The sequence below is a fragment of the Electrophorus electricus genome, chromosome 5 (assembly GCF_041902795.1).
Source record: "Electrophorus electricus isolate QZ-2024a chromosome 5, ASM4190279v1, whole genome shotgun sequence".
Classification (NCBI taxonomy): domain Eukaryota; kingdom Metazoa; phylum Chordata; class Actinopteri; order Gymnotiformes; family Gymnotidae; genus Electrophorus; species Electrophorus electricus.
Genome location: NC_137501.1, coordinates 7,901,021 through 7,925,828, shown reverse-complemented (window position 1 = coordinate 7,925,828; position 24,808 = coordinate 7,901,021). Strand labels below are relative to the sequence as shown.

At 38.3% G+C, this 24,808-nt stretch overlaps 1 protein-coding gene across 1 annotated transcript; it reads right to left on the bottom strand.

The window, feature by feature from the left end:
- Nucleotides 1-10,323: 10,323 nt before the first annotated feature.
- On the bottom strand, nucleotides 10,324-16,689 carry aqp3a (aquaporin 3a). The gene is made up of 6 exons (XM_027015100.3): nucleotides 16,503-16,689; nucleotides 13,427-13,553; nucleotides 13,120-13,257; nucleotides 12,891-12,994; nucleotides 11,914-12,131; nucleotides 10,324-11,806 (listed from the first exon to the last, which is right to left on the bottom strand). Exons 1-6 carry the CDS (start codon nucleotides 16,608-16,610, stop codon nucleotides 11,626-11,628), a joined length of 876 nt encoding a protein of 291 aa, XP_026870901.2. The 5' UTR covers nucleotides 16,611-16,689; the 3' UTR covers nucleotides 10,324-11,625.
- Nucleotides 16,690-24,808: the final 8,119 nt, after the last annotated feature.

The window sequence follows — 24,808 nt, the reverse complement described above, 5'->3', positions numbered from 1 at the left end:
TTACTTCTATTTTTCTGTTTTCTGTGGTTTCTATTGACACATTTGCATTATCAGGCTGAAATGATTCAAATATGATTTTTTGCCTTAAATGTGACACAGATCTGATTTTTTTTCAGGGCTGTGTGGACACACAAAACCTATCTCTTCAATTCAGATTTGAGTCACTTTTGTATGTGGTCCTAGATTACATTTGTATCTAATTCATGGCCACACTACATGTTCTCAGTATGTGAACCATCAGATCGGAATGCGTGTGTCATTTCTCCTGTACACATGCGGTTAGTGCTGTTGTCATTATCCAGCACCTTTAACACAGCAAAACAATAATGGAGGAGTGCAACAGCAGCGATAACAGTAGCTGTGAAAATAGCAAAAGCTAGCCATCTGGCTTTTTCTTCGTCTTTTTCATCATGTACAACCTATGAAGTATTTGCCTTCCTCTAGGGAAAAACATGATGAATACATAAGCTACTAGTGCATCCATTTAGACAGTTGTAATACCATATCTCACAAAAAAACAACAAATGTTTTTGTTTACTCAAATGTTTTTGGTGACACATACAAAAACGCATCCATAGCGTGTGTGTGAGCGTGTGTGATGGCAGCAGAGAGGGAGCAAGACGAGAGTGCATACTTGGAGTTATTTTATATAAAGAAAGGAAGAAAGCAGTGATGAGCTGGAACAATGCAAAAACAAAGTAATGCAGTAAAGCTGGAGACGTGTAGACACAGCATAGGAAGGAAGCACAGTGGTTCGCTGGCAGTAAACACAAGGCATCAGCAACACGAGAGCAAGAAGTAATGTGCGTAAAGTAAAGTAATCACTGGATGGGTGTTCCTGTGGGCATAAATAAAAGGGAGGAACAAAAGAGCCAAACAAGGTATAGGTGTCAGTGGTCAGTAATCAGGTGATTGGGAGTGGGGCAGGTGCTGTGTGTATGAGTTACATAGTGGGCATGTCTCTCAGGCTGGGTGTGAGGCCCACCGTGACTGTACGACAGTGGCAAGGAAAAACTCCCTAGAGCATGAGGAAGAAACCAAGACTCCTTTGGCCTACAACGGTCATCACAATAATAACAATTTTAAGGGAAAATAAATAAATAATGAAAAAATAAGCAATTAATATCTAGTCCAACTTTCTAGAGATCCTAATCTTGTCCCAATGGTGAGTATGTGTCCGAGACCCATCCCGCAAGAAAACGTCCACTGAGAGCAAGGGAGAAGTAATTGGTTGGAGGCACAGGAGGGGACATCAAGGGGTGGTGGGAGTTGCCCTGGCAGCTGAGACGGGTAGAGGCTCAGTAACATCATGACATCAGGTGACATCCCATGACATCATGGGAGCCAGGTACCTCGGCAGAAAGAGATGATATTATTTGGCATGTCTAGATACGAGGGTGTGTAAATTAGGGAACTATAATGTGCAATGATGGACTCCAGCAGATCTAGCTATGGCAGCACAGCTAAAAGGAAAGAGCCAGAAGGACGCATAGGCATGAGGGAACTCTTGAACATCGGCACTCTGCTCAGTCAACAAACTTGAGTGACAAAAGAGAGGTGAAGTGACTGCATCATAACATCCCAGTTTTCCATCTCTCAATGCCCATGGACCCCCAGATCTACACCTTTACCTAAGATGGAAAGTAGTTAATAAAATGCCTGACTGTACAGATAGGTTTTCAGCCTAGCTTTAAATATTGAGATTGTGTCTGAATCTTGAATATTTACAGGAAGGTTGTTCCATAGTGTGGGAGCTTTATAGGAAAAGCCTCTGCCCCCTGCGGTAGATTTTCTTATTCTTGGTACTAGTAAAGAGCCTGCCCCTTTTGATCTAAACAGACGTGGTGGATTGAAATGCACTAAGAGTTCTCTAAGGTACTGTGGGGCAAGACCATTCAGTGCTTTGTAGGTTATTAGAAATATTTTATAATCAATATGAAATTTTACTGGGAGCCAATGTAAAGTAGCTAAGATAGGAGTGATGTGATAAAATTTTCTAGCTGTAGTGAGAACTCTGGCTGCTGCATTTTAAACTAGCTGGAACTTGTTTAGGCACTTAATGGCAGAGCCAGATGCCATTGTGGCTCATACGTAGTTAAAATGAAATTAAGGAATGTATAGGGTAGTATATTATATTAGTATGTAGTAGTATATTATACTATTAGGGTAGTATAACTACGTTCTCTATGTCTACACTGTATGTCAGTACTAAGTCAAGTGTATGTCCACCAGAGTGTGTGGGTTCTCTTAGGTGAAACCAACTGATATGGAACTAAAGGCCGTTCTCAAAGGGTCTTGGACACTATCAAAGTGAATATTGAAATCACCAACAATAATGGCTCTTTCGACTAGAGTGAATAGATTAGAAAAGAAATCCGCAAATTCCTTAATAAATTCTGAGTAGGGTCCTGGTGGCCTGTAGATGCCACTTAGTGGAAGAAGCTAGGTGGGCTTCTTATCAATGGCTACATCATTTATGCTAGTAAAAATTATTTCAAAGGACTCAAAATAATAACCAGCTTTCTGTTTTATGCCTAATGTGTCAGTATAAATAATTGCAATGCCACCTCCACGGCCAGTTAGACGAGGGCGGTGTACTCATTTGGCTTGTACTCCTTTGGCTATGTACTCATTTGGCTTGATCCAAGTTTCTGTTAGGCAAAGTACATTAAATCTATGATCTGTTAGGATTTTATTTATCATGAGCACTTTAGATGTTAGGAATCTAACATTTAGTAAACCCAGCAGTCAGCTGTCTCAAGTGTGGTGGAAAGCTCCAGGATGGGATTTAACTGGACCATCTTCAAAAAGTGGTTGATGATGACAACAACTATGTGGCCCTCAGATGCTGGGAAGCCTGTGACAAAATCAACAACCAGGTGAGACCAGGAATTAATGTAGCATAGGTAGGGCTAGCAGTCCACCTCCAGGTGGTGTGTGTGGAGTTTTGCTGCACGCATTCACCGCATGACGCACCCCACCTCTGCAGCATCTATCTTCCTGACAAAGGACTTGGTGGAATTGAGCTGTTGCAGTACTGGAGCGCTTGTAAATGTTGCATTGAGCGCAGCAATAGCCTCAATCATTGCTGGGGTCCACCTCAGGCAAATCACCTTTTTGGACAGGTCCATCAGGGACTTAGCCTGGGCACTAGATGACCAGATGAACCACTGATGCAAGATAGAAGTAGCGCATACATTGTACCACAAATGTAAAGCAAAAAGTCCTGGCAGTAAAACCCAAGGTGTGTGGATGCAGCAGAGATAGGAAACACAGTGGTTTGCTGGCAGTAAACACAACTGAGGCATCACCAATGCAGGAGCAAGAACAGCACAGGATGAGCATCACTACGGGCTTAAATAAGAGGGGGAAAAAAGAGTCAAACAAGGTACAGGTGCAAGTGGTCAGTAATTAGAATTAGATCATTGGGAGCAGGGAAGGTGCAGTGTGTGTGTGTGTGTGTGTGCGTGTGTGCGTGTGTGTGTGTGTGTGTGCATGTGTGTGTGTGCGTGTGTGTGTGTGTGATAGTGGGCATGTCCCTTGGGCTGGGTGCCAGGCACACTGTGACAGTGTACCATTTCAGAGGAAAGATACCTTCACATTACAGTCAAAAAGGTCCATTATGAATGTGAAACATCAAGAAGATTTGAGTAAATAATTGGAATTAAACAATCTAGCTTGTGTAATGTGAATGTAATCTTTGAGTGATTTCTGAACATAACCTTTGATTGATGAAGTAAACCATTTTATTTTGCATTATCTTTGTTGAAAATATGCTTTAACCCAAAAACCTTGAACCCTCCTAGTTGAGAGCTACTTTCATGGGAAATTTAGCTTCAATCCACATCTAACCTACTAGTTTAACTTTATGTGTAAGCATGTACAGCAAGGAGACACTGCATGGAAAGCACTGCCTACCACAAAACATCAAAAACTGATCCCACCTGTTAAGCATGATGTGGGGAGTATAACAGTATGGAATGCTTTGCTACCATAGGGCATAGATAGCATCCAACTGTTGGGAGATGTATGACAAAATTCCACAACAGAAATTCCCATAGGCACAACCAAGATTCCAGTAGGCATAACCAATGCTTCATAAAAACAGTAAAGTACATTCAGAAAATGTATTCAGCACACATTCTGATAAAAAAAACCTCACACATCAAGGCTCCAAGAAGTAGGAGCTGGTAAGTGTGTTGAGAAAAGAAAATCTAATAAAAGTAAAAACAATGTGTAATACTGAAATCAAGCGTTTATAATGAGCACCGCAGTTCAAATCATAAATATTGGCTGCCCCAGCACATTTCTTATCTGTTCAGGACATTTGTTTTTAGCCAACTCAGCATCTGTCTTAAAGTCTCCAGCTTCTCAAAACATCGCCAATATTTACTGGCATTTTACTGTCTCTAGTCATGAAGCTATTTAGTAGGATACCGAGGCTTTTAAGGTCTGGTAGAATCTGACATTATCTCTGCTGTTAAAGCTCGTTTTCTTGTTTCCATGGCAGTCTAAATGGTCCCGAGAAATAGGCAGTGGGTAAGATCGCAGTCCAGAACACAAACAGATTTTAACAAACACAAACATAAATTGCAAAGGAGAACATACTGGCTGTATGTGTCGTCAGAGAAACCCGTACTTCAACATAGCATGTTTTCTGATGATATATGTTGGCCATTTTATGACTTCGTACAGTAAATGTATTACACATTGTGCCTTTAATATCCATAACTGGCTGTCTGTTTGTGGTTTAAAACTCAAAATTAGTTGAGCCATGCAGTATAAAAATAATTCAGACACTGTAAATTATTTATTCAGGAATGGTCAGGCCAAAAGTTTTGTATTCCGAAATATACCAAAAATTTATTTCAGAACTGTAGCTCTCAACAGAAATAGTGCAGTTAAAGCTATTGCCAGTAAGGCTGTAAGATACTGTGTTGAGGTCACAGAGCTGACCCATCAACAGACCCACATGATAGAATACTTACCTTGCAGATTCCTATAGGGAGAAGTACACTGCTGAGTGGGTCATCTTCTTCGAGCCAACAGGATCCATGGTGTACCTGGGAGAGTGGAAACCAAGCAAACCTGTGGTCAAAGAAAAGAAAAGCTAGCTGATAAATGCTAAGTGGTGCGACACTGACATATGGCCATGTTAATAGGATTAGGAAATGATATGTACATAACTGCCATACCTGAATATTCTTTATTGTGTTGATCATAAATACTCACTGAAACTTTCTTTGGGAGGGCCTTCTTTCACTGCGCCTGCTTAAAAACCACATGACCATGAGACAAATACTTTTCATACGTGACCCTTACTGATTAAACCATTTGCTCAATATAGATCTGGCAATGTAAAATGGTCACAGGATTAGGTGTCATTTATGTGGAATTTCAGTGAGATTCCAAAGGTAGGTATTTTGTTGCAACTGTATTTTATACACACAAATTGTAAATAATAATGTATTGTAATAGTAAATTAAGTTTTCTCCATCTTCTCCAACATAATCCTCATCAGTTTCTGTATACGTTTGTGGAATTTTGATTTGTTTGTTTGACGTATTGAAAATGTGGTCATTCTGTTAACATCTTAAATAATGAAATATTAATTATATAATTAATAAACATTAATTATATCTCCTAATGTTCTTAATCAAACACAGTTTAGTCCCTCCTGCAGTTAAACAGGCACATAATTTCAGTTTGCTCCATCTTCTAGGAGAAAGAAAACATGAAATGTGATTGTATTGAAATCCTGTTCTGTTTGGTAGCCAGGCCAACTGGTATCTTTTCCCACTTTCCTGGAGGTGTAAGAAGAACTTACATCTAATAAGGAAATGGCCCCTCTCCACCCAAATGTAGTTTTTATGGTACCCCCATCATTAGAGAAAGATAAGCACAATATGTGATGTCTGGTATATCTTAGCAAGTAGTCATTTTCAAGTTTTCCATTATGGACGTTTTAAAAAATGCCACTCATGAGGCTCACAAGGAAGAAGAAGATGACTGCAAAAGTGACAGAGCAGTCAACATCAATTTTCTCTCACACACATACAGGCTATAATTTTAGAGGCTTCCAACGTCTTTGGAAAGAGTTTTACCGCCAGGCATGTATGCCTTTGAAAACACGTCTTAAGACTTACCTCAGTTCAAATTTCCAAGGTTATTATTTTTTTTACATATGGGTAGCATATGGTGGACCAACACCCTCTAGGTGTCCAAGTCTAAAAGAGTCTTAACATGTGAGTTTAATACCAAAAGATATCCCACTAAACAACCTTTTAGGGAGCAAATCAGATAACAACCTAGAACTGATTAAATGTTGGGTAATCATGTGTTTTAGAAGTGCTTCCTGTACTTCTGGGAGAGCTCTGCATCATGACATTTCACAATGCCAGATAGAACACATCTGTTCTAAAAGAATGAGTTTCCAAAAGAATGAGACTCTGGACCGAGATAACTCAGTTTAACTAAGGCTGTTATGAGAAAGAAATAAACCCATCATAAATCTAAGACTGGTATATTATATACAGCCTTAGAGGTTAATAATATTCAGCAATGTAACATGAACATTATATCGATAAGACTCTCATCGATATAATGAAGAAGCATATACCTGTAGTACCTTTGCGTACAAAGTGAAAGAAATCCATTTTATAATTTAATCTGTCCGTTGTCATTTCCAATGCACAAGATGTCAGGGGCCTCGTGAACATACCTGCAGAATGTACTCATGGACACCTGTGAGAATAGTTTTGGCATGACAGGTACCAAGTACAGACTTATTCACAACAAGTAAAAACAAGTACAGACTCATTTGCAACAACAGTTGAGTTTATCAAGTTGCCTAGCAGAAACAGAGATGTCAGAAAACAAAAAAAATGAACCTGAATCAGTAAAAATGTTTGTGAATCTTAATATTAAGGACATTAACAGCAACAACAACAACAACAATAATAATATAATTATAATCATTACTAATTATTAATTTAATGTATTCATTTGATTAATTATTAATTTAATTATCAACTGATCTTTAGTAGAAGATTGCCCTCAATCTCAGATTACAAAATCTTAAGGAGTGCTTTCAACTCCTTATTTAAAATAAATATACAGTCACGATGTCACTACATTGTATGTCAATACATACAATATATATAGTATACATACTATCTATCAATACATACTATTTATAACCATAAATCTATAACTTATGGTAGCCACATTCACATGCAAAAGCCATATTTTGCCATTCCTTTTTGGCATATCTTTGCCATTTCTTTGTATTTTAATTTTTCCCCTGGAGAGAAAATAATTTCATGGCACTTTTGCAGTTGTGACAAAAGAAAACCTTTCTTTTTTTAGCTTTCTGAATACAATGAGAAATAATACAAAGAATACAAATGTAATACATTGGTTAATGAACTACCTATTCATTTGGCGAGTATGCTGCTTATAGAGTTTAATATTTAACTACATTGCCCTTTTTGTGAACTTTTTCTATTTGCAAATCATCCATAGAATAAAGAACCATTCCTCACATCAAGTTAAATTAAGTAGTTGTACCTTCTTAGGTTCTAACACCCTGATTCTGAAGATGTGATGGTTTACTTGCACTCAAAGTTTTGTATTCCGAAATATACCAAAAATCTATTTCAGAACTGTAGCTCTCAACAGAAATTGTGCAGTTAAAGCTATTGCCAGTAAGGCTGTAAGATACTGTGTTGAGGTCACAGAGCCGACCCATCAACAGACCACCCACATGATAGAATAGTTACCTTGGAGATTCCTATAGGGAGAAGTACACTGCTGAGTGTGTATTCACAGTACTATCAATACTCCGCTTCAAATTTCTTGCCCTCACAAACATACAAAAAAGAAAGAAAAAAAGCTGATACCTGTTTTTTTTTTTTTTTAAACTTTCTGTACTGTCCTTGAGCATCACTAGATAATCCACTTTTTTGTTTGTCTGAGCTCCCAATACACAAAGAAAGCAATCAAGATACCCCAATACCTGATACAGTTGTACCAAGAGATGGGATTTATCACGATGTAACTTGTACTGACTTCAGTTGCCCATTCTTTTCCTTTCTTTTGCTGTGCTGTTCAGGGGTGTAGGTGGTCACTCTGGGTTTGTTATTCTCTTCTCATACAGGACTGCAGGGTTTGAGTCTCAGGATGATGTGATGTTTTACATCTTAATTATTTTGGTGAACATGTGATGGTCCTTCACCATTGATATTAGTCATGATCTCTAGCTTCCTGTCCTGTATTCTGAATAGAAGGTTGTGCTGGTAGCTCATATGATGCTGTTAATTGCTAGAACCATGGACCAATCAGGACACCTTTGGCTGTAATATTGCATGGTTGTTTTTATCACCATGTCTTGATGTAATGAACAAGAGTTGGCACAATGCAGACATGAGTGCACTTTTTTGTGGGCAAACACAAAACCATACTCTTTTGTATAGTCCAAAGTCAAAGAACAGCCTGACAGGAACAACTGATTGAATCCACAGTAAAAATCCAAAAGACAAACCGCACTGTTGTAACAAATAAGCCATAGAGTTGAAACAAACAAACTGGAAACCAGGAAGCTGGGGTGGGGGGTGGGGGGTTTGGGCATGACAGGAAACTATGAGCAGGGAACTACAAAGCTACATGGGACCAGGAAACAGCCAAACACTACAGCAGATGCCATCAAGGTTTGGCGAAAAAAACAAACAAACAAAAAAAAAAAAACACCAGAGAGAACTGGTATGAGTGCCCTGGTTGTTGAGGTTAGAACGAGGGACAGGTGAGGACACCAAATAGGATCAGGTATGTGGGTGGTGCTGGAGAGTGAAATGGCAAAGGACAGAGATGAGATAGAGCCTCCCAAGCTGGGACCTCCATGACGCTTTCTCAGTAGCACTGGCTGGCTCATTAGGGAACTGGGCACAAACATTTGTAAAGCTGCTTTGAGACAATGCGTGTTGTAAAAGCCCTATATAAATGCATTTGAATTTGCTGTTGTGGTAGTAAAAAGAACCAGTTCCTCCTCATTAGATGCATGTTTCACCTCATTACATAGATGTTTTTTTAGAACTCATGCATCTAACTGTTAGCTCCTTTTATATTCTTTCAAGATCAGTTACATAGCATCAAAACAGACAGGCCTGGATTTTCATACATAATTATCATTTATACGTCAGGCAACCATACCCATGACCACAACACAGAGTTAGGGCTGGACCACAGCCCTCTGAGTGTATCAGGTCACAGATGATGATGATGTGATGACAAAGATTTATTATATATACCGTAACCCAATTCAAGTTTTGTTTTTTTTTACTTCATGCATTTAACTAGAACAAAACGTGTGAATGAAATGGAATGAAAAGTGGCTTGGATAAGCATGCTGCAGCTTGAACTAGGTGCGGAGAGAAAAAGCTAGCTGTAGGAGTCACATTTCCCATGAAGATATAGGTTTCCTAAGTTCTGTAATGTTATGTGGTGAGGAGATCAGCTGTTAGATATTTGATATTATCACAGCTCAGGGAGTACCCAGCCAGAAGGACACACCCCCTCACGCACACACGCGCATATCAAGCCCATTCACAACTACTCCCCTGTTCTCATTCTCCTGTTTATTAGTGGTTATCACACTCACCTTTTCCTTTTTAATTTCATTCAGTGATGCCACTATTTCAGCCCACAGGTACACCTCTCCAATGCTTCACATTGAGCCTTCCAAGCCTTTACGAAGCCTGGAGAGTCTGATTTTCTCTGATTTTTTCTGAATGTTTATCTTTTTTTTTTTCTCACATCACAGATATAGAATGATAGAGCTATGCAGATAATTCCTGGAGTCGGAATGTTAGTGGTGGAATAGTACAATAGTAGAAACATCTGAGCCAAATTCAATAACTTTGGTTTTACTAGATATATGAAATGTTTAAAGGATTAATGTGCTTCTGTCTTGACAATAGATCCCATAAATGAACTTGTATTGTACTGTAATTACAATAAAATTTGAGTCTTTGATAATGCCCAAATGTAATGTTGAGGGAGTCAATAGGTAAAACGTAAAACGTAAAACATACTGAAAACATAGTACAAAAATTTCGACAGCTCTTACTGACAGAGAAACTGTGATTATTCTAGTTTCATACACTATTTTAAATTGCGTATTTCTTTGTATAGTATCAGACAATATTATAGGCTTTTGCATCATAGCTCTCTGGATAGACTTGCTATAATTGCTTCATAATAATTCATGGTGCTGTCATTGATTTGGTTAATAACAAATGAATTAAACATTGAATCAACAAACAAATAGACAATATTATAAGGCTTTTATTTTAATGTAAACCAGTTACATAATTGAATGGCATTAAACAACTTGACAAATGCCAATAACTTCAAAGAACTGGGAGTTATGTTTCCCTGGTGTTCAGTTTTAAGATTAATCTACCCGCAACTTAAAAGCTTTCAGCACTTAAAGATGCTAAAAATGTAAGAGATGAAATATTAATATTTAAAACCATGCAAACTTGACTGTTTGTTTAATAGATTAAAAAATAAGCAAAAGGCATTTTATGTACCAAAAATGCTAAATAAAAATACACTGTATAAAATCAATGCAAAATGCAGCATTTTCTATAATCTTATCCACATTACATTAGTTTAAAAAAAGCTGTTTTTGTTGGGTTGTTTCTTCTTTCAAAAAAAGTTTGTAATCAAGTATTTAAACTTGTATGACCTTCCCAAAGATTGCAATAGTGCCAAAGACCATTTGGATCACATTTAGTATAAAGTAAACAGTATTGTACAAGAGTTGTGGCACTAATGATTTACAATCCCAAGTAGCTTTTATTAAGTTCTGTGCATTTGCATATGCAGCCAATATAAAAGCTACCATTTATTTACCAATGACCTTAATCTTATAGCCTTACTATGACACTGTCACCATTAATGGGATAGCTGAAACAAATTGTAAACAAGCAAACTAAGATGCATTCTACTGAATTATAGCAAAAGCAAACAAAGGATCATTTTTGATATTTAAATTTTCTGGTTTATAGAATGCTGACCATAAAAAATATATATATTTACAACATTGAAATTAGCAACTGTGCATACATATACACCTGGTTAACCATCCAACATTCTCAGCAATGTTTACATTTAAAAAACTTTTAGAAATGGCACAAAACATAAAATACTGTAAATACACATACAGTATTTGTGATACTCTGCATAATTTGACTTTCTTTTCCAATTGTTTCTTCCTTTTACAGAATTAATATAATTCGTGATGATGAAAGACTGTTTCCTTTTCACATAGGAAATTTGAAGTTGCTCAGAGAATTCAAAGATTACACAAACACAATCCAACTGGGCTAAGAGCACTTCTGCACAAACTAAATAATGGGAAGATATGTGGCACTATGCTTCATTAGTCTTACATTTGCACCTTTGCACCTTTTTACATTTGCACCTGTTTTGTGACTTTCACATGATATCAAAATTTCATATGTGACAGGAAAGACAGTCCTTAAAATCATTGTTTTGAAGGCACTGAAGTTACTGAACTTATTATGCAATGTGGTAGGAACGGTTGTGTTGTAGTTTGATAGCTTAGGGAACTGTAGAGCCATCGTTAATATCATTGAGTTTGACACTGTCCTCTGTTGCCCTCTTTTTGTCCCGTGCCTCCCCTTCCACATGCCAGCCCACCATCAGCTGGTACACAAGCGTCCCAACCACGGCACCCAGAAATGGGGCGAAGATGGGCACCAGGAACCAGCAATTCCCATTGCTGTTGAAGAAATAGCATCATTGATCTCTGTACCAATGCAAAATTATTTATTGCAATTAAAGGGAAAATGATTAACATGTGCTGCTTCTGTGTATGGAATGACTTACGTGAACACTTGGGAGCCCCAGCCAGCAATGGCAGTGAAAAGACGAGGACCAAAGTCCCGGGCTGGGTTTACAGCATAGCCAGAGTTGAAGCCCATGGATAAGCCAATGACAAGCACTGTGAATCCCACAGTGAAGGCCTCCAGTCCTTGTGGAATTGGGTTGTTGTATGGGTCCACAATAGCCAGGATACAAACAATCAGTGCAGCAGTGCCTATTAGCTGTAAAAAAAAGAAACAATTAAATAGCAGTGAGTACTCTAAGAGCTATTTGGTTCATGTACCCTAGCCAACTGAAACATTTGATTCATCCAAAGAAAAGATTGATTTATCTATGAATCTCACTTCTCTGCACATTCAGTACTTTCATCTAGTTCAATTTAGTACATTTTATAAAAGTTCTCAAGAGGAAATTGGACAAATAGTAACAGCAGCAGCTCATGTTTTTGTGTTTAGGTTTTTAGGCACACCATGTTTTTGTTTTTTTTGTTTTTTTTGTTATTGCCACATACATATGACAGCCATATTTCAATTCATTTTCTCAGTTTTGTTTCCCTTGTGAAAGTTATGCATCAACAATTCTAGAGGGTGAACATTTCATTTGTGTCTTGTGTTAATAAATGTCAGTCTACGTCGAGACAGGTTGGTGCGTCTTGCTCTTTGCCCTGTGGCACTTGTACCGTCACAACTGGATTTAGGAAGATTTGGGAGTGAATTGAATGCATCATAAATTCACATTCAAAAGGAAATATTCAAGAGGTGACAGTACAAGATAAATGATTTATGGTGAACCCCTTCATAGCTGTTCAATAACTGTCTTTGACCAACCATCTGAAACTGTGACAACTGGCTATGTCATTACTATTTAAACTAGTTTTAGGAAAGGAAAATCTGAACATACTTTAGAATCTACATCTAGAAACATTTCAAGGATATTTATTGACTAATAATGGAAGCCAATAATTTGTTGCAGTCACTAACCTGATCAAAAAATCCGTTCACAATACTAAGGTGCTCACTGGGGTAGGTAGCAAAAATTCCGATTGGAAGCTTCTTGTCCCTGTCAGCACGTATATGCATGGCATCTGAGGTAGATAGACAGATAGATAGATAGTTAAATTACATGCACAGAACTCCTATATTTGCAGTAAAGGGTAAAGGTTTTTTTTTTGTTTTTTTGTTTTTTGTTTTTGTTTTTTGCGATACTTGCCATAATACATGCCAAAGATGACGCCTGCACCCAAAAAGGCACCAAGTGTCTGGAAGAAGAAGTATACAGGGAATTTTCTCCATTTTTCCCTTCCAAGGAGACACAGGGCAAAAGTTACAGCTGGATTCAGATGACCTCCTGAGGGGGAGGGAGTTGAATGGTAAAAGTTAGCAACTTAATTGTGAAAGACAATAATGTCCCAGAGTCAATATAAATGTTTCAAATTATTTTTGTTATTCCTTTCCTTGACAATACCTGAGATATCAAGTATCATCGTATAACTTTATTTGAGTTTGGTTGTGTGTACCTGAGACTTGGCCGCAAACCAGGATTCCAAGTGTGACTGCGAACCCAAAGGCTAAATTTACAGCAAGGAAGATGCCATGACTACCTTCACTGAGCACCAGCTGAGCCACAGAGCCACAGCCAAACATCTGCAAAGAGAGAGAAGACAGCACTGTAAGAGGGACATTTGGTCGGGCTATATTTGTGAATAGTCTTTGTGGTAGTTCACAATTGCATAACGCTAGGCAAATGGTCTGCAAAAATGAAAATAGTAAAACCCACAGTGGAAAATGATAACAAAGGAGTAGAGATATATGATATGAACAAAACACTTGGGTGCATCTCCTTTTACCGCTGTTATTTTGTTAAATTAGCTGAGTTTACTGTCATTCTTGAATGTATAAGGAGTTAGCAAACAACATGTGTGTTATATCATGGACATAATGTTACATATAATATAATAGACAGTTAATAAACCTTGTACTTTACATGTGTTATCTATCTATCTATCTATCTATATATATATATATATATATATATATATATATATATATATATATATATATATATATATATATATATATAGAGTAATGCTACATTTTGATGTTTCATATTGTAATTTGCTGCCCAGTTCCCTATAGGAAAATCAGCTCAGTCTAGATAATGATGTAAATTCATTCAATGACTGCTTAACTGATAATGTGTTCTAACAAGATGTTTTGGATTTATGAAACAAAATGTTCTGATTACTTGGCTGCTTGCCTTCATAAACAGCCCTCAGAGCCTACTGAGCATGCCTGTTTTTCACCTTTGGTCTTTTTCCTTTTGTAAATTTAACCAGAGGCAAGTCAGAAGCTCTTGCCAATTCTGGCAGACCATCCATTAGGTTCTCAATTTTCTTAGAATGTGAAGTAACAGAAGTAAGAAAACTTGCCAGAATTCGTTTCTGGCATGCATCAAACCTAGAGAAGACCCAAGATGACCCCATGGCCTCTTCTAATGCAAAGCTGCAGCCAAGAAACAAATGGTTCCCTGTCAAACAGCAGCTATGGAGTCATAGATCATATGGTCATGCTGTGCATTCCATTCTTTAGGTTCTCTGCATCACATTAAGTTCATCTCAAATGTGGCACGCTTTATCATCTGCTGCACCTCATTCGTCCTTGGCCAGAAACAACCTGCTCTGGCATACATTATAGGACAAAAAGGAAGCCTTTACAGTGTGACATTGTTTTATTGAAACTCAGTTGGGAAGAGGCTGTAGGTGAGTTGAGGTTTCCAGTTGCTCTGAAAGCACCACTTCCATTTAAATTACAAGTGATTTAAAATATCAGTTGCCTTTGTTCTGGCACATTTTAATTCTCTGCTTCGAACTCCATGTTTACAGTTTTGAGAATACTTGGCCTCAAACAGAGTTGCAAATTAATGTTCAAAATTCTTTCAGAAATTAGTATAGTCAGAATGTCTACAGTGGTATGTTAATTAAAATATTTGAATATGTTTGCACTTCTTTTTTTGTTCTGCATCAACATGCCATTTCAATAATATCCACTGAGTGGGGTGTGATCATTTATGACCACTGAACAATGTGGTAATAATGCCCTCGCACAGTCCTGATGTGGTGCACCTACTACCCCCAATCAGAAGTTCTCATCTAGAACTGTTGACTCACTTATACAAATTTCTGCTAAAATGATCATTTTCTGGCACGTGGGTAAATGGTACAGGCCTTCAAATTAAATGCAGCAAACTGCAGATTTTGCAGTTATACTAATGTATAATGTATAACAAATGCAAATGACAGTGGTTTTAAAAAACTTCCTTTATCAAAATGCTTTAGTATGTGTGTGTTTGGGGTTTTGGCCAGTACCTCCAGGAGAAATGTAATTAATTGTTCCTGAATACTACGCTGACTTCAGAAAAATAATTGTACTCAAATTTACTGTCTTGAAAAGCCGACTCAGTTCAAAAGTCCTGTCCAATGGAACCACTCATATTTCATGTCTACTCTCACCCCACCTATTATCTTGTCTCCACGCATTACCACATTTCTCTATACCTCTGTTCTCCTGGTTGATGTCTTTACATTTTGTGAAAAGACATCAACCAGGAGAAATAAGTGTATTGTGTTTCAAGAGCGTTATGTCAGAAGCTATTTAACTCTAGCGTTGCATTTAAAAGTGTGTTAACTGTAGTGCCATAATTAACCACTCAGTTTAGTCAGTACAAGGCTTTACCTCTGTCCAGAACATTGTGTAGGTAACACTCCCTTTATGCACACATACATGTTAGTGCCGCTGTGTATGTGCCAAGGTGTGAGTCTTTATGCAGGAGGACCCTGATAAGGAGCCTTTGCTGCTCTGTGAGTACATGACTAATATGACTGAAAACATTTTGTCAGCAAGTCAGATAACTATTCATGCTCTGTTTTTTACTGGGAAGAGTAAATATATATTAAATGTTTTTATAGGCAAGTACCATATACAGCAAGCAAAAAGAAATTTACTAAAAGGTAACCTCTCTGCTCATTATCTCACAGCAACATTATTATGCACATTATCATATAAATAAAAAATGAGCAATAGTACATATGTTCTTGAAATTGCTACATTTGTGTAAGCCCAAGCCTTAGCAGCTGCTTTCAGATCCTAACAATGTCAGTGAGGAGGGGTTGCATAGTTATTTTTCTCAGTGAGCAGTACAAGATGTTATCACCGCTCCATTAAGAGCTATGGATCCAGAACTATTCATTTTCACACTGGACTGTGGTAGACCCAGATACAGTTTGGCAAAGCAGTAATTAAGCCTGGAAAAAACAGATTGCTATCCATAATGCTGTCCAAAACCTTAAATGTTCTATCTTTAAGAATATAAGCTGTGGAGCAGGTGTGTAATGACTCACCAGGACCCACTGGATTGTACTGCCCTCTTTCATCAAGGGCATACTGCAGCCTACTATAGCATTGCTGAGCACTCTGGAATGACCTCTACACAAGTACTGCACTTCTCAAGCTTTCAAACTCCCATGAGCATAATAGGAAACATTTCTGCCTAAAGAGCTAACTAAGGATGCAATGGTGATAAGGGAGAACACTCACCACCAGGATAAGGGTGCCCAAGCATTCAGCCAGCCCCTGTCGTAGCAGCTTGTTCTGAATGTGCAGGGCACGTGATATTTTATCCAGGAAGATCTTCTGCTTGCCCATCTTACAGCAGAGCTGGCGTCCCTTTTCCTGTCTTTCAGTAAGCTCTTTAGCTTATGTCCCTCAGAGGAGTGTGACCAGCTGCACTCCACCATCCTCCTCTTATAGGAGTGCAAGGGTGGGACAAGCCGTCATGCAACTTCCACAGACAGCCTCTGGCCATGCCCCCTTCACAACTGTAACTCCGCCTCCTGTCTTGTCCAAAGATGCGGTGATTTGTTTCATGTGCAAGCATGAACTCTCCTTGACATATTCTCATATTGAAACCCATTTAAAAAAAAAAAAAGACTACTAGAAGATAGGGAGGAAGGATTCTTAGGTAACATGTAAATGTAACCAAAAGCAAATTAAAAAGGGGATCATCAAATGACAAAGAAATGTATTTTAAATGCTCTTGTCAGTTTGTGTAAATTAAAAGCCTGTACCATTTAAAATTTTTCTATCATTTTTATTCATGACATTTCATTTTAGTAATGCCTCCAACAGTATTGTTATCAGCATATGTAGTCAGTGTCCTTTTATATACGTCATGCCATGCATGCATAGAAATATTTTAAAATACACCCCAAATGAAGTCTTTCTACATTTTTTTTTCTTTCAAATAGACATTCACTCATCTTATGCTGAACATACCAGGAAAGAGACGTCGGGTGGGATGATGTCTCTCTACATGCATGAACAAGCAACATAGGGAGGTTGAACAGCCTCGGGTAAGTTAATGAGCGGGAACATGTTTGTACGGTCTTCTCTGAGAGCAGTGTAGTAAGTGAAGGTGATGCCATGTATTAGCCCAGTCTATAGGAGCACCGCACTGCTAGAAGAAAAATATATGATTACTGTTGCACATGTGTCTAGCAGAAATGGAATAAAATGTTGAGTGATGGGTGTAGGAGTGCAACAGCTGTCCAGAGTTGGTTTCTATTATTGATGCATGTGGTTAATTTAGATCTTTAACCCCTATTTGAACTTTTCACTGCACATTAAAAATCTTGTTCAGTCCTGTTTTTTCTAATTAAGAAGGTACAAATTGCTGAAGTAAAAACTGGCTTACCTTTTTGAGACACTGAGAAAATAATTCACGCCTTTGTATCATCACAGTCGGATTACCGTAATTTGCTGTTTACCTGTTTAAGCTGTACAAAGTGCAGCAGCCCGCCTTTTCATTAGCGACAAGGGTAGGAAGCATATTATCTCAGTGTTGGCTTCTGTTTACTGGGGGAAAAACAAGGAACTTCCAACTCACACTTTATGCATTCAAAATCCAAGATTCAGAAAAGAAAACACAAAGGCCCAACACCATGACGCTCAGGACAGCATGAACCAAAACATGTCATTAGAATAAATATAAATATATTTAAGAAATAGTTTAAGAAGCAATAGCCTCTTGCTTATATGTTTGTTGAGCATGGGCCTCAATGCTTTCTTTGTATTCTCTTTACTGGTTACCAGTGGGTTTCCTGGTTTACTGGTTAACTGTTGATTTCAGAATTTTAGCAGTCTGTGACTGTTCTACAAATAGTTTTACTTACTTACATTTTATCCAGCCACTGACTGACATTTGACTGTTGCAAAATACAGACTCACTTTCAGCATGTCGTCCCTAAAATCTTTGCTCCAAGAGGGTAAAATCAAACAATTCCAATGCTGAAATGCAGAGGCAATGGCAAAACTTCCAGATATGCATCTAGAAAATGAGTCTGCACTGCTTCTGGCTGAGTCTTCACTGAGATGATTGGTTGGTGGTTGATTGGTTGGTGAACTATGGGCTTGTGAACTACTATAAACTGTAGAAAAATGTGTATTATGAAAATGCTTAAAGCACTTATAATAAGAAGCACACTGTGACTTCTTGTATAAATCAAGAGGCCATACAAGTAAGTTAAAAGGTTGTGCTTTGACTCCCTGACTGAAGTTGGATATGCTGTTTACCTGTTTGAACTGTACAAAGTGCAGCAGCTTGCAGCTCGCCTCACTAGGACCTAGCGTAGGAATCATATTACCCCAGTGATGGCTTCCGTTTACTGGTGGAAACATGCCAGCAATAACTCTATCACATAATGAATTTTAAAAGGGATTGCTATTTTTAATGCCTTCCCAGAACCATTGAATAAACACTCTTTAGACGTTGTGATCTTACATTTACATCTTCCCTTCATTCTATCATACACCCCTTGTATCTTTACTTCTTTACTAACACTGCAACTTTTACTCATTTATTTTACGCCTGCCAGTAGTAGGCCTTGTCCTTTGTGCAATGCATTTGTATTATTTTGAGTGATTCCAGGCTGTTCAGGCTGACTTCACATGGAAGCGTGTTTCTTTTCTGAGATGGTTTAGCTCCTCATAGAATGCGCATGAGTTCTTGGGGCTGGGATGGGTTATCTGTTTCTCCTTGTATTTTTTTTTTTAATGCTTGCTGTGTTCCATCCTACATCACCTGTTTCTTTAATGATAGCTTGATGAAAACTAATCCATACAAATTTCCTTTTTTTTTTTTAAATTAAAACTTTTTTTTCTGATCATAAAGAGTCACAAATACAATGTCACTGCAGAGATTTTGCAAGAAAGTGTTACTAAACATGAAATTAGTCAGTGGAGAAAAAAACACTGTTAATAAACAAGAAGTTGTAGAACTAGAACTGTGGCTCTACATTAGACCAAGAGACACTAAACACACACTCGTTTAGATTTGAGATCTCCCTGTGTGGAAACTTGGCTTTAAAGAAAAATTTCTTCTGATTGATTGATTTATTTATTTAACATTACATCTGCTTTTGAAATAACCTCCCAAAACTAGGGTTAGGGTACAGCAATACAATTTTCTTACACACATATAACATTATCTTCATCTTATGATAAGAACTGGTTAAAAACAAAACACTGGTATTTTAGTTATTGAATGTTGTTGCTTAAACATATAAAACATAATACATATTTACTTTTAACAAAAAAAACCACCTACACTATTTGGAAACAGTAAAGCAGTGAGAATTGTTTGGAAAAAATGCAAAGAAAGAAAGAAAGAAAACATTGAGCCTGACCTCAGATTAACGCAGGATGTCAGTTTCAGATAAGATAATAATTCCATGCTGGCATACACTAACTTGACTGGTAAAGAAAGAAAACTGATGGAAGAAAAGCTTACATATTAGATATAAAACTTCCTTGCCAGAATGATGAGAAGGAAATGTTACTTATCAGTGATGAGTTTGACGCTATCTGGCAAAGCAACTATCAAATCTTCAGCAAATATTAAAACCAAACAGAACACTGTATAACTCATGACTGCAGGCATTCTTGAATCTTTCAAAGATGACATATATATTTGCCTAAAGGACATCATCAATAAAACAATGTTCCCATAACCTGCATGAACCGGCTGTTGACTAGTATAAACCGGCTGTTGACTAGCAAATATGAGAATAACAAACCTGCTGGGAGGGGCCATTAGATGCAAGTAAACATGGGCCACACAGTAGCTGCCACATGATGCATGGGTTGTTTTGTCCAAACAGGACAGGTGTGGCTGAAAAGGTTGCAGCAGATCCCTCGGGTAAAAGAGGAAATGGGTGGCGCAAGGTAAAGATGGGCAGAATCACTGAACCTTAGCAAACACTTGGGGCAAATATCAATGCATGGCTGTTTATTTCTTTCCTCTGTCCGTTAGCCCTAATTCTCCCTGAGGACCGCCACGTGACACTGTGACACAGATTTTTCGCAACATGAAATCCCTTATATTTCTTGATAAAGAGGAGCGGAAGAGGTTGTGTGAGGCTGTTATGACTGTGTTTTCCATGTATGTACACAGCACTGTGTTTATGTTACACTCCTAGGATACATCACCAGGCATTCATAAGTGCTGGTCTCTTAATCATCTCTTTGATTCAGCGTTCTTCAGAAACCACCCATCATAAGTGTTTTCACTTTCAGTGACTGCTTTGTTGTCAAAAGAATGGGGAAATTGCCCTTTTTTGTGTTATCAAGTTATCAAGGTTATGATACTCAATTAGTGGTATAATGTCACTTGTAATTTCTCATGCAGTATCCTGTGGGACAATGCAACGGAAACTACATCAGGCCTAACTTTATCCATTGTTCAAGTACTCAGTCAAACCCAGTTTTCCTGACCTGTATGTGGGCAAGCACTAGTCCCCCGTACTTAACCAGTGGTTAACAGAAATTGTGGAAATGGGCAATAAATTCTCAAAGACTGTGTATGGAACTTGTGTGTACCCACATCAAGGACAGTGACATCCGGATGGTGGGGCCACACCAGTAAGTGGGGAAAAGGTCAACCGGTAGCAGTGAAGGAGTATCCCAGGGGTATGCTCTGAAATACAGCTGGCAAGACTGCCACAATGCTAGCAGTGCTCACTTACTAAACCATAACACACTATACCAATATGTTAGAATCCAGTGTTATAAACCAGTGAGTTGCTTAGCCTAGTACTCGCTTGTCAAAACAAAATGAGTTGTTTGTACTGCTGCTCAAGTTGTAACTCTGTCAGTAAACATAAACATTGGCATCATAATCCTGTCACTAAACTGAGATGTTTACAACTGCACAGTTAGCAGAAATTAAGGAGTCTCTGTCCCTGCTAAAGGGAATATGATCAAATGGAATATGAAAACTTGAAGTGGATCTAGGAATAACTTTAGACTCATAGGCAAAATCTATGCGATGAAGCCTGAGGTGGAATACATGATAAAGATATGATAAATATGATAATCCATATAATATGTATGATAAGCATAGATGGGGCAGTCACCATGAAGAAGAGGCCTCAGGGTGAAATAAGGCCAGGTCTGGGATGGATTATCCCTACATTCGTTAGACGCAGTAGGTCAGACCACCTGGGAGTGATCAGAATCAAAGAGCAGCTCTCTCCCTTTTCTTTTGGGTGAGCAATTAGTGGGACAAGTAAGTTTTAAGGTAGGAGATAAGAAAGATGTTTCATCCAAAAACAATTGTTAGAAAAGGAGTAGTTTGCTGATGATTCACCTGGGGACAAAATCTGGGTGGGGGGGGGGGGGCACATAGCTGCTCAAGTGGGATCTGAAAACTTGCAAAGCTAAAATGATTTGATCGATTAAATACTAAGGACTATTTTACTGAAACGTATTGAGAGTACACTGGTAGATAGCATTGGCAAAAGAAAATCAGACTAGGGATGTATTGTACCATGTAGAACATGTGCAGGAGGACCTGCATTACAGACATTTTTTATCTTTGATATCCCTCCCTGTAGTGATCAACTTGAATTTAAGTAATGTTATATTAACCAAACTATGTATACAGTGTGGGCTTATATAACCTGCTCTACTACACTGTAGCCTAGCTGATAAAATCCAAGCTTTGCCCTGAATGAAAATGAATCCAAACAGTGCTGGAGGACCTAGCTGCAGTTTGACTTCCAGGTTGACATTAACTGGGTACTAGCCTTAAGACTGTTCAGTATATCAAGGTTCCTAGGTTAACAATCAATTCAGAATTAGGTTTTGCCAACTTAATATAAATAAGTTTGCATCAATGTAATTAGCAGTAATTAGGTTATCAACTTAGCTATCAGTCGATAATTAGGCTCTTCATCAAGGTTAAGATAATTGACTTGTAATCAAAAGCTTGCTGGTTCAAGACCCACTGCTGCCAAGTTGCCACTGTTGGGCCCCTGAGCAAGGCCCTTAACCTTCAATTGCTCAAGTTGTACTCAGTCATAACTGTCAGTCGCTTTGGATAAAAGTGTCAGCTAAATTCCATAAATGTAAAACTGAGAGACAGAAAAGGAACTTTTATATATGTTTATATTTTATATATGTTTATATTTGTTCTATTATTTGGACAATGTGATACTATAAAAAAGTCTATCAAAAAGGGAATATATGGCATGTCCTGGGGCAGCTGATTTATACGAGTAGCAACCACCTACCACTACAGTAGCACATTAGGTTATGGGCTCACATTGGCCACAGTCCACTGACAAAATTGTTCTTTAGGGCCTGATCATTTCTGAGATCTCCAGGCCTCCACCCCTGCCAGTAGTATCACTGAATCAGCTCTGAAGAAAGTCATAGTTTCAGGATATATATGTGTTAGACAATATTTTCCATAAATTTGCACTTAGGTAGTTTTCTCCCTGTTTTCTAATTGGTCGTCCCATGTAGCATAGTGTGCCAGCTAGCAAGTGAAGGTGTCAGGGAGTCTCCGTGTGGTCAAACCAGTCTGTCATAGACAAAACCACAGAATTGTCATAGCCTTTGACAGGGAGACAGGTCCATGCATGCTCTGAAAAACAAATGGGTGGCAGGACAAAGCCAGCTAAGGTGAACTGGCTCAATTCCCTACCACATACAAGGCTGTTTACATGCCAGTCAGTGGAGGTTATCACCACCTAACATTTAAGAGAGAACACTGTGATTGTGTCAGTGTGTTGCCGACATGCACATTGAGTCTGTGTTAATATCAGCAGGTAGTGCAAAGGTGTGACTATGGTACGAAGCCTTTTAGTCTGGTTTTCATGGAATGGATTATTAAAGAATTTTTATTAAATAATTCCCTTTGTCAATGTACAGCAGTGAGAATCTACAAAACACTATGGAAAACTGGATTAACTAGCTCTACTATACCTTTGCAATAAGCACATGACACATCAGACACAAACCGCCAAATAAGTTACAAGGCGAACGACACAAAGAATAAAACAAAGTCAACAAAACAAAAATTATTTTTTGGTGCAAAATCACTGAAAAATTTTAAAAAGATAAAGGAAAGTAGAAAAACAGACAATGAGACCAAAATCTCATCAAAAATATTTCTATTAGTTTGCTCCCTTTCACACTGCTTTATGATCTCTAAAGAATTTATCACTGCCAGAGAGCTTTACATTATAATTTGACTGTTGATTGCAATTCAACAGGACAGTTCTTGCCAGCTCGTGTAAAAGAGTAATTATGCTAAGCCCTGTTCTCTGAGTGATAGGAGTCATGAATTGTTACAAGATGCAAAGGTTGCAATATGTACAAAAGAGATAAGGATTTTTCTCTCCTTAACAGTGGTCAAGGTAATAACTTTCTCTACCTATTCCACTACTTAAAAACACAAGTTTTAACATGCGGTGCTAACTAAATAAGCAACTTTCTAATCCATTAAATACAGAAGCACATTTAGAGTCATGGAGCTTATAACAGTCAAGTGGACAAGGTGGATACTTTCCTTCTTTAAAAGGAGCTTGATGGTGCCAAACCATACAGGTGGTGCATGCTAATAGATCATTTGACCAATGAGCTATGCAAAGAAAGCAGCACAGTGACTTGGTGATTAGCACATTTGCCTCCCTGCACTAGGGTCTTGGGTTTGAGTCCCTATCTGGGTGGAGTTTCCATGTTCTCCCTGTGTCTGTGTGGGTTTCCTCTGGGGTCTCTGTCTGGTTTCCTCCCACAGTCCAGAAACATGGAGGATAGGTTGATTGGATACTCCAAATTGTTGTGTGTGTGGGAATGTATGCCCAGTGATGGTTGGTGCTCTGTCCTGGTCTTAACTTCCTCCCTTTCTCCTGCACTTGGTGTCCCCCAGGGGGCTGTGGTTTCCGACAGAGAGTTTGCTGTGCGCAAATTGGCTGCTGCTTCTCATTGGTGTGTGAGATACTGTAAAAGCTATATCTGTCTGTAAAGCATCCTTGAGTAAGATAAAGGTGCTATGTAAATAATAAAAAGAAAGAAAATGGATAAGTGAACACTGTTATAATGTGTGCTGCTCTACCACAGCCCAAATGGTTACTGTCACTGTGCTTTAGACTGCTCTTTATAAATGCATAACAGGTTGGCTGTAAATAAGGCAGGCACCTCATGCTAACATTAGTCCAGTGTTTTCCCCTCCCAGCAGATCTGACTCAACTCATAATCTTATTAGCAAGATCATTGTGAGTTTGAAATTAGGGACAGAGCAGGACAAGGACTGGGACACACTGCAGTAGGCAATCAACTGTGCCATTTTAAATAGATTGATTTCTTGTGCATGAAGTTGATTTGCCTAACATCTGAGACTAAAGAATTTAACAAAGGCAGCGGGTTTTTTTTTTTAATAAGCCATGTTAACAGCATGGAGAGAGACAGATGTCACATTTTCCATGCCACACAGAACAGGAATGAAATCAGGAATTGGGTGGATTATATGTGTGAAAGAGTTCATTACGTCACTGAATTAT

What these genes read in the sequence shown, in the direction of transcription:
- aqp3a (XM_027015100.3), bottom strand. Translation starts at nt 16,610, where the DNA reads ATGGGCAAGCAGAAGATCTTCCTGGATAAAATATCACGTGCCCTGCAC. An exon ending in TGGGCACCCTTATCCTGGTG is followed by an intron (nt 13,554 to 16,502) that starts GTGAGTGTTCTC and finishes CTCTCTTTGCAG; the next exon opens with ATGTTTGGCTGTGGCTCTGT. An exon ending in CATCTTTGGCATGTATTATG is followed by an intron (nt 12,995 to 13,119) that starts GCAAGTATCGCA and finishes TATCTACCTCAG; the next exon opens with ATGCCATGCATATACGTGCT.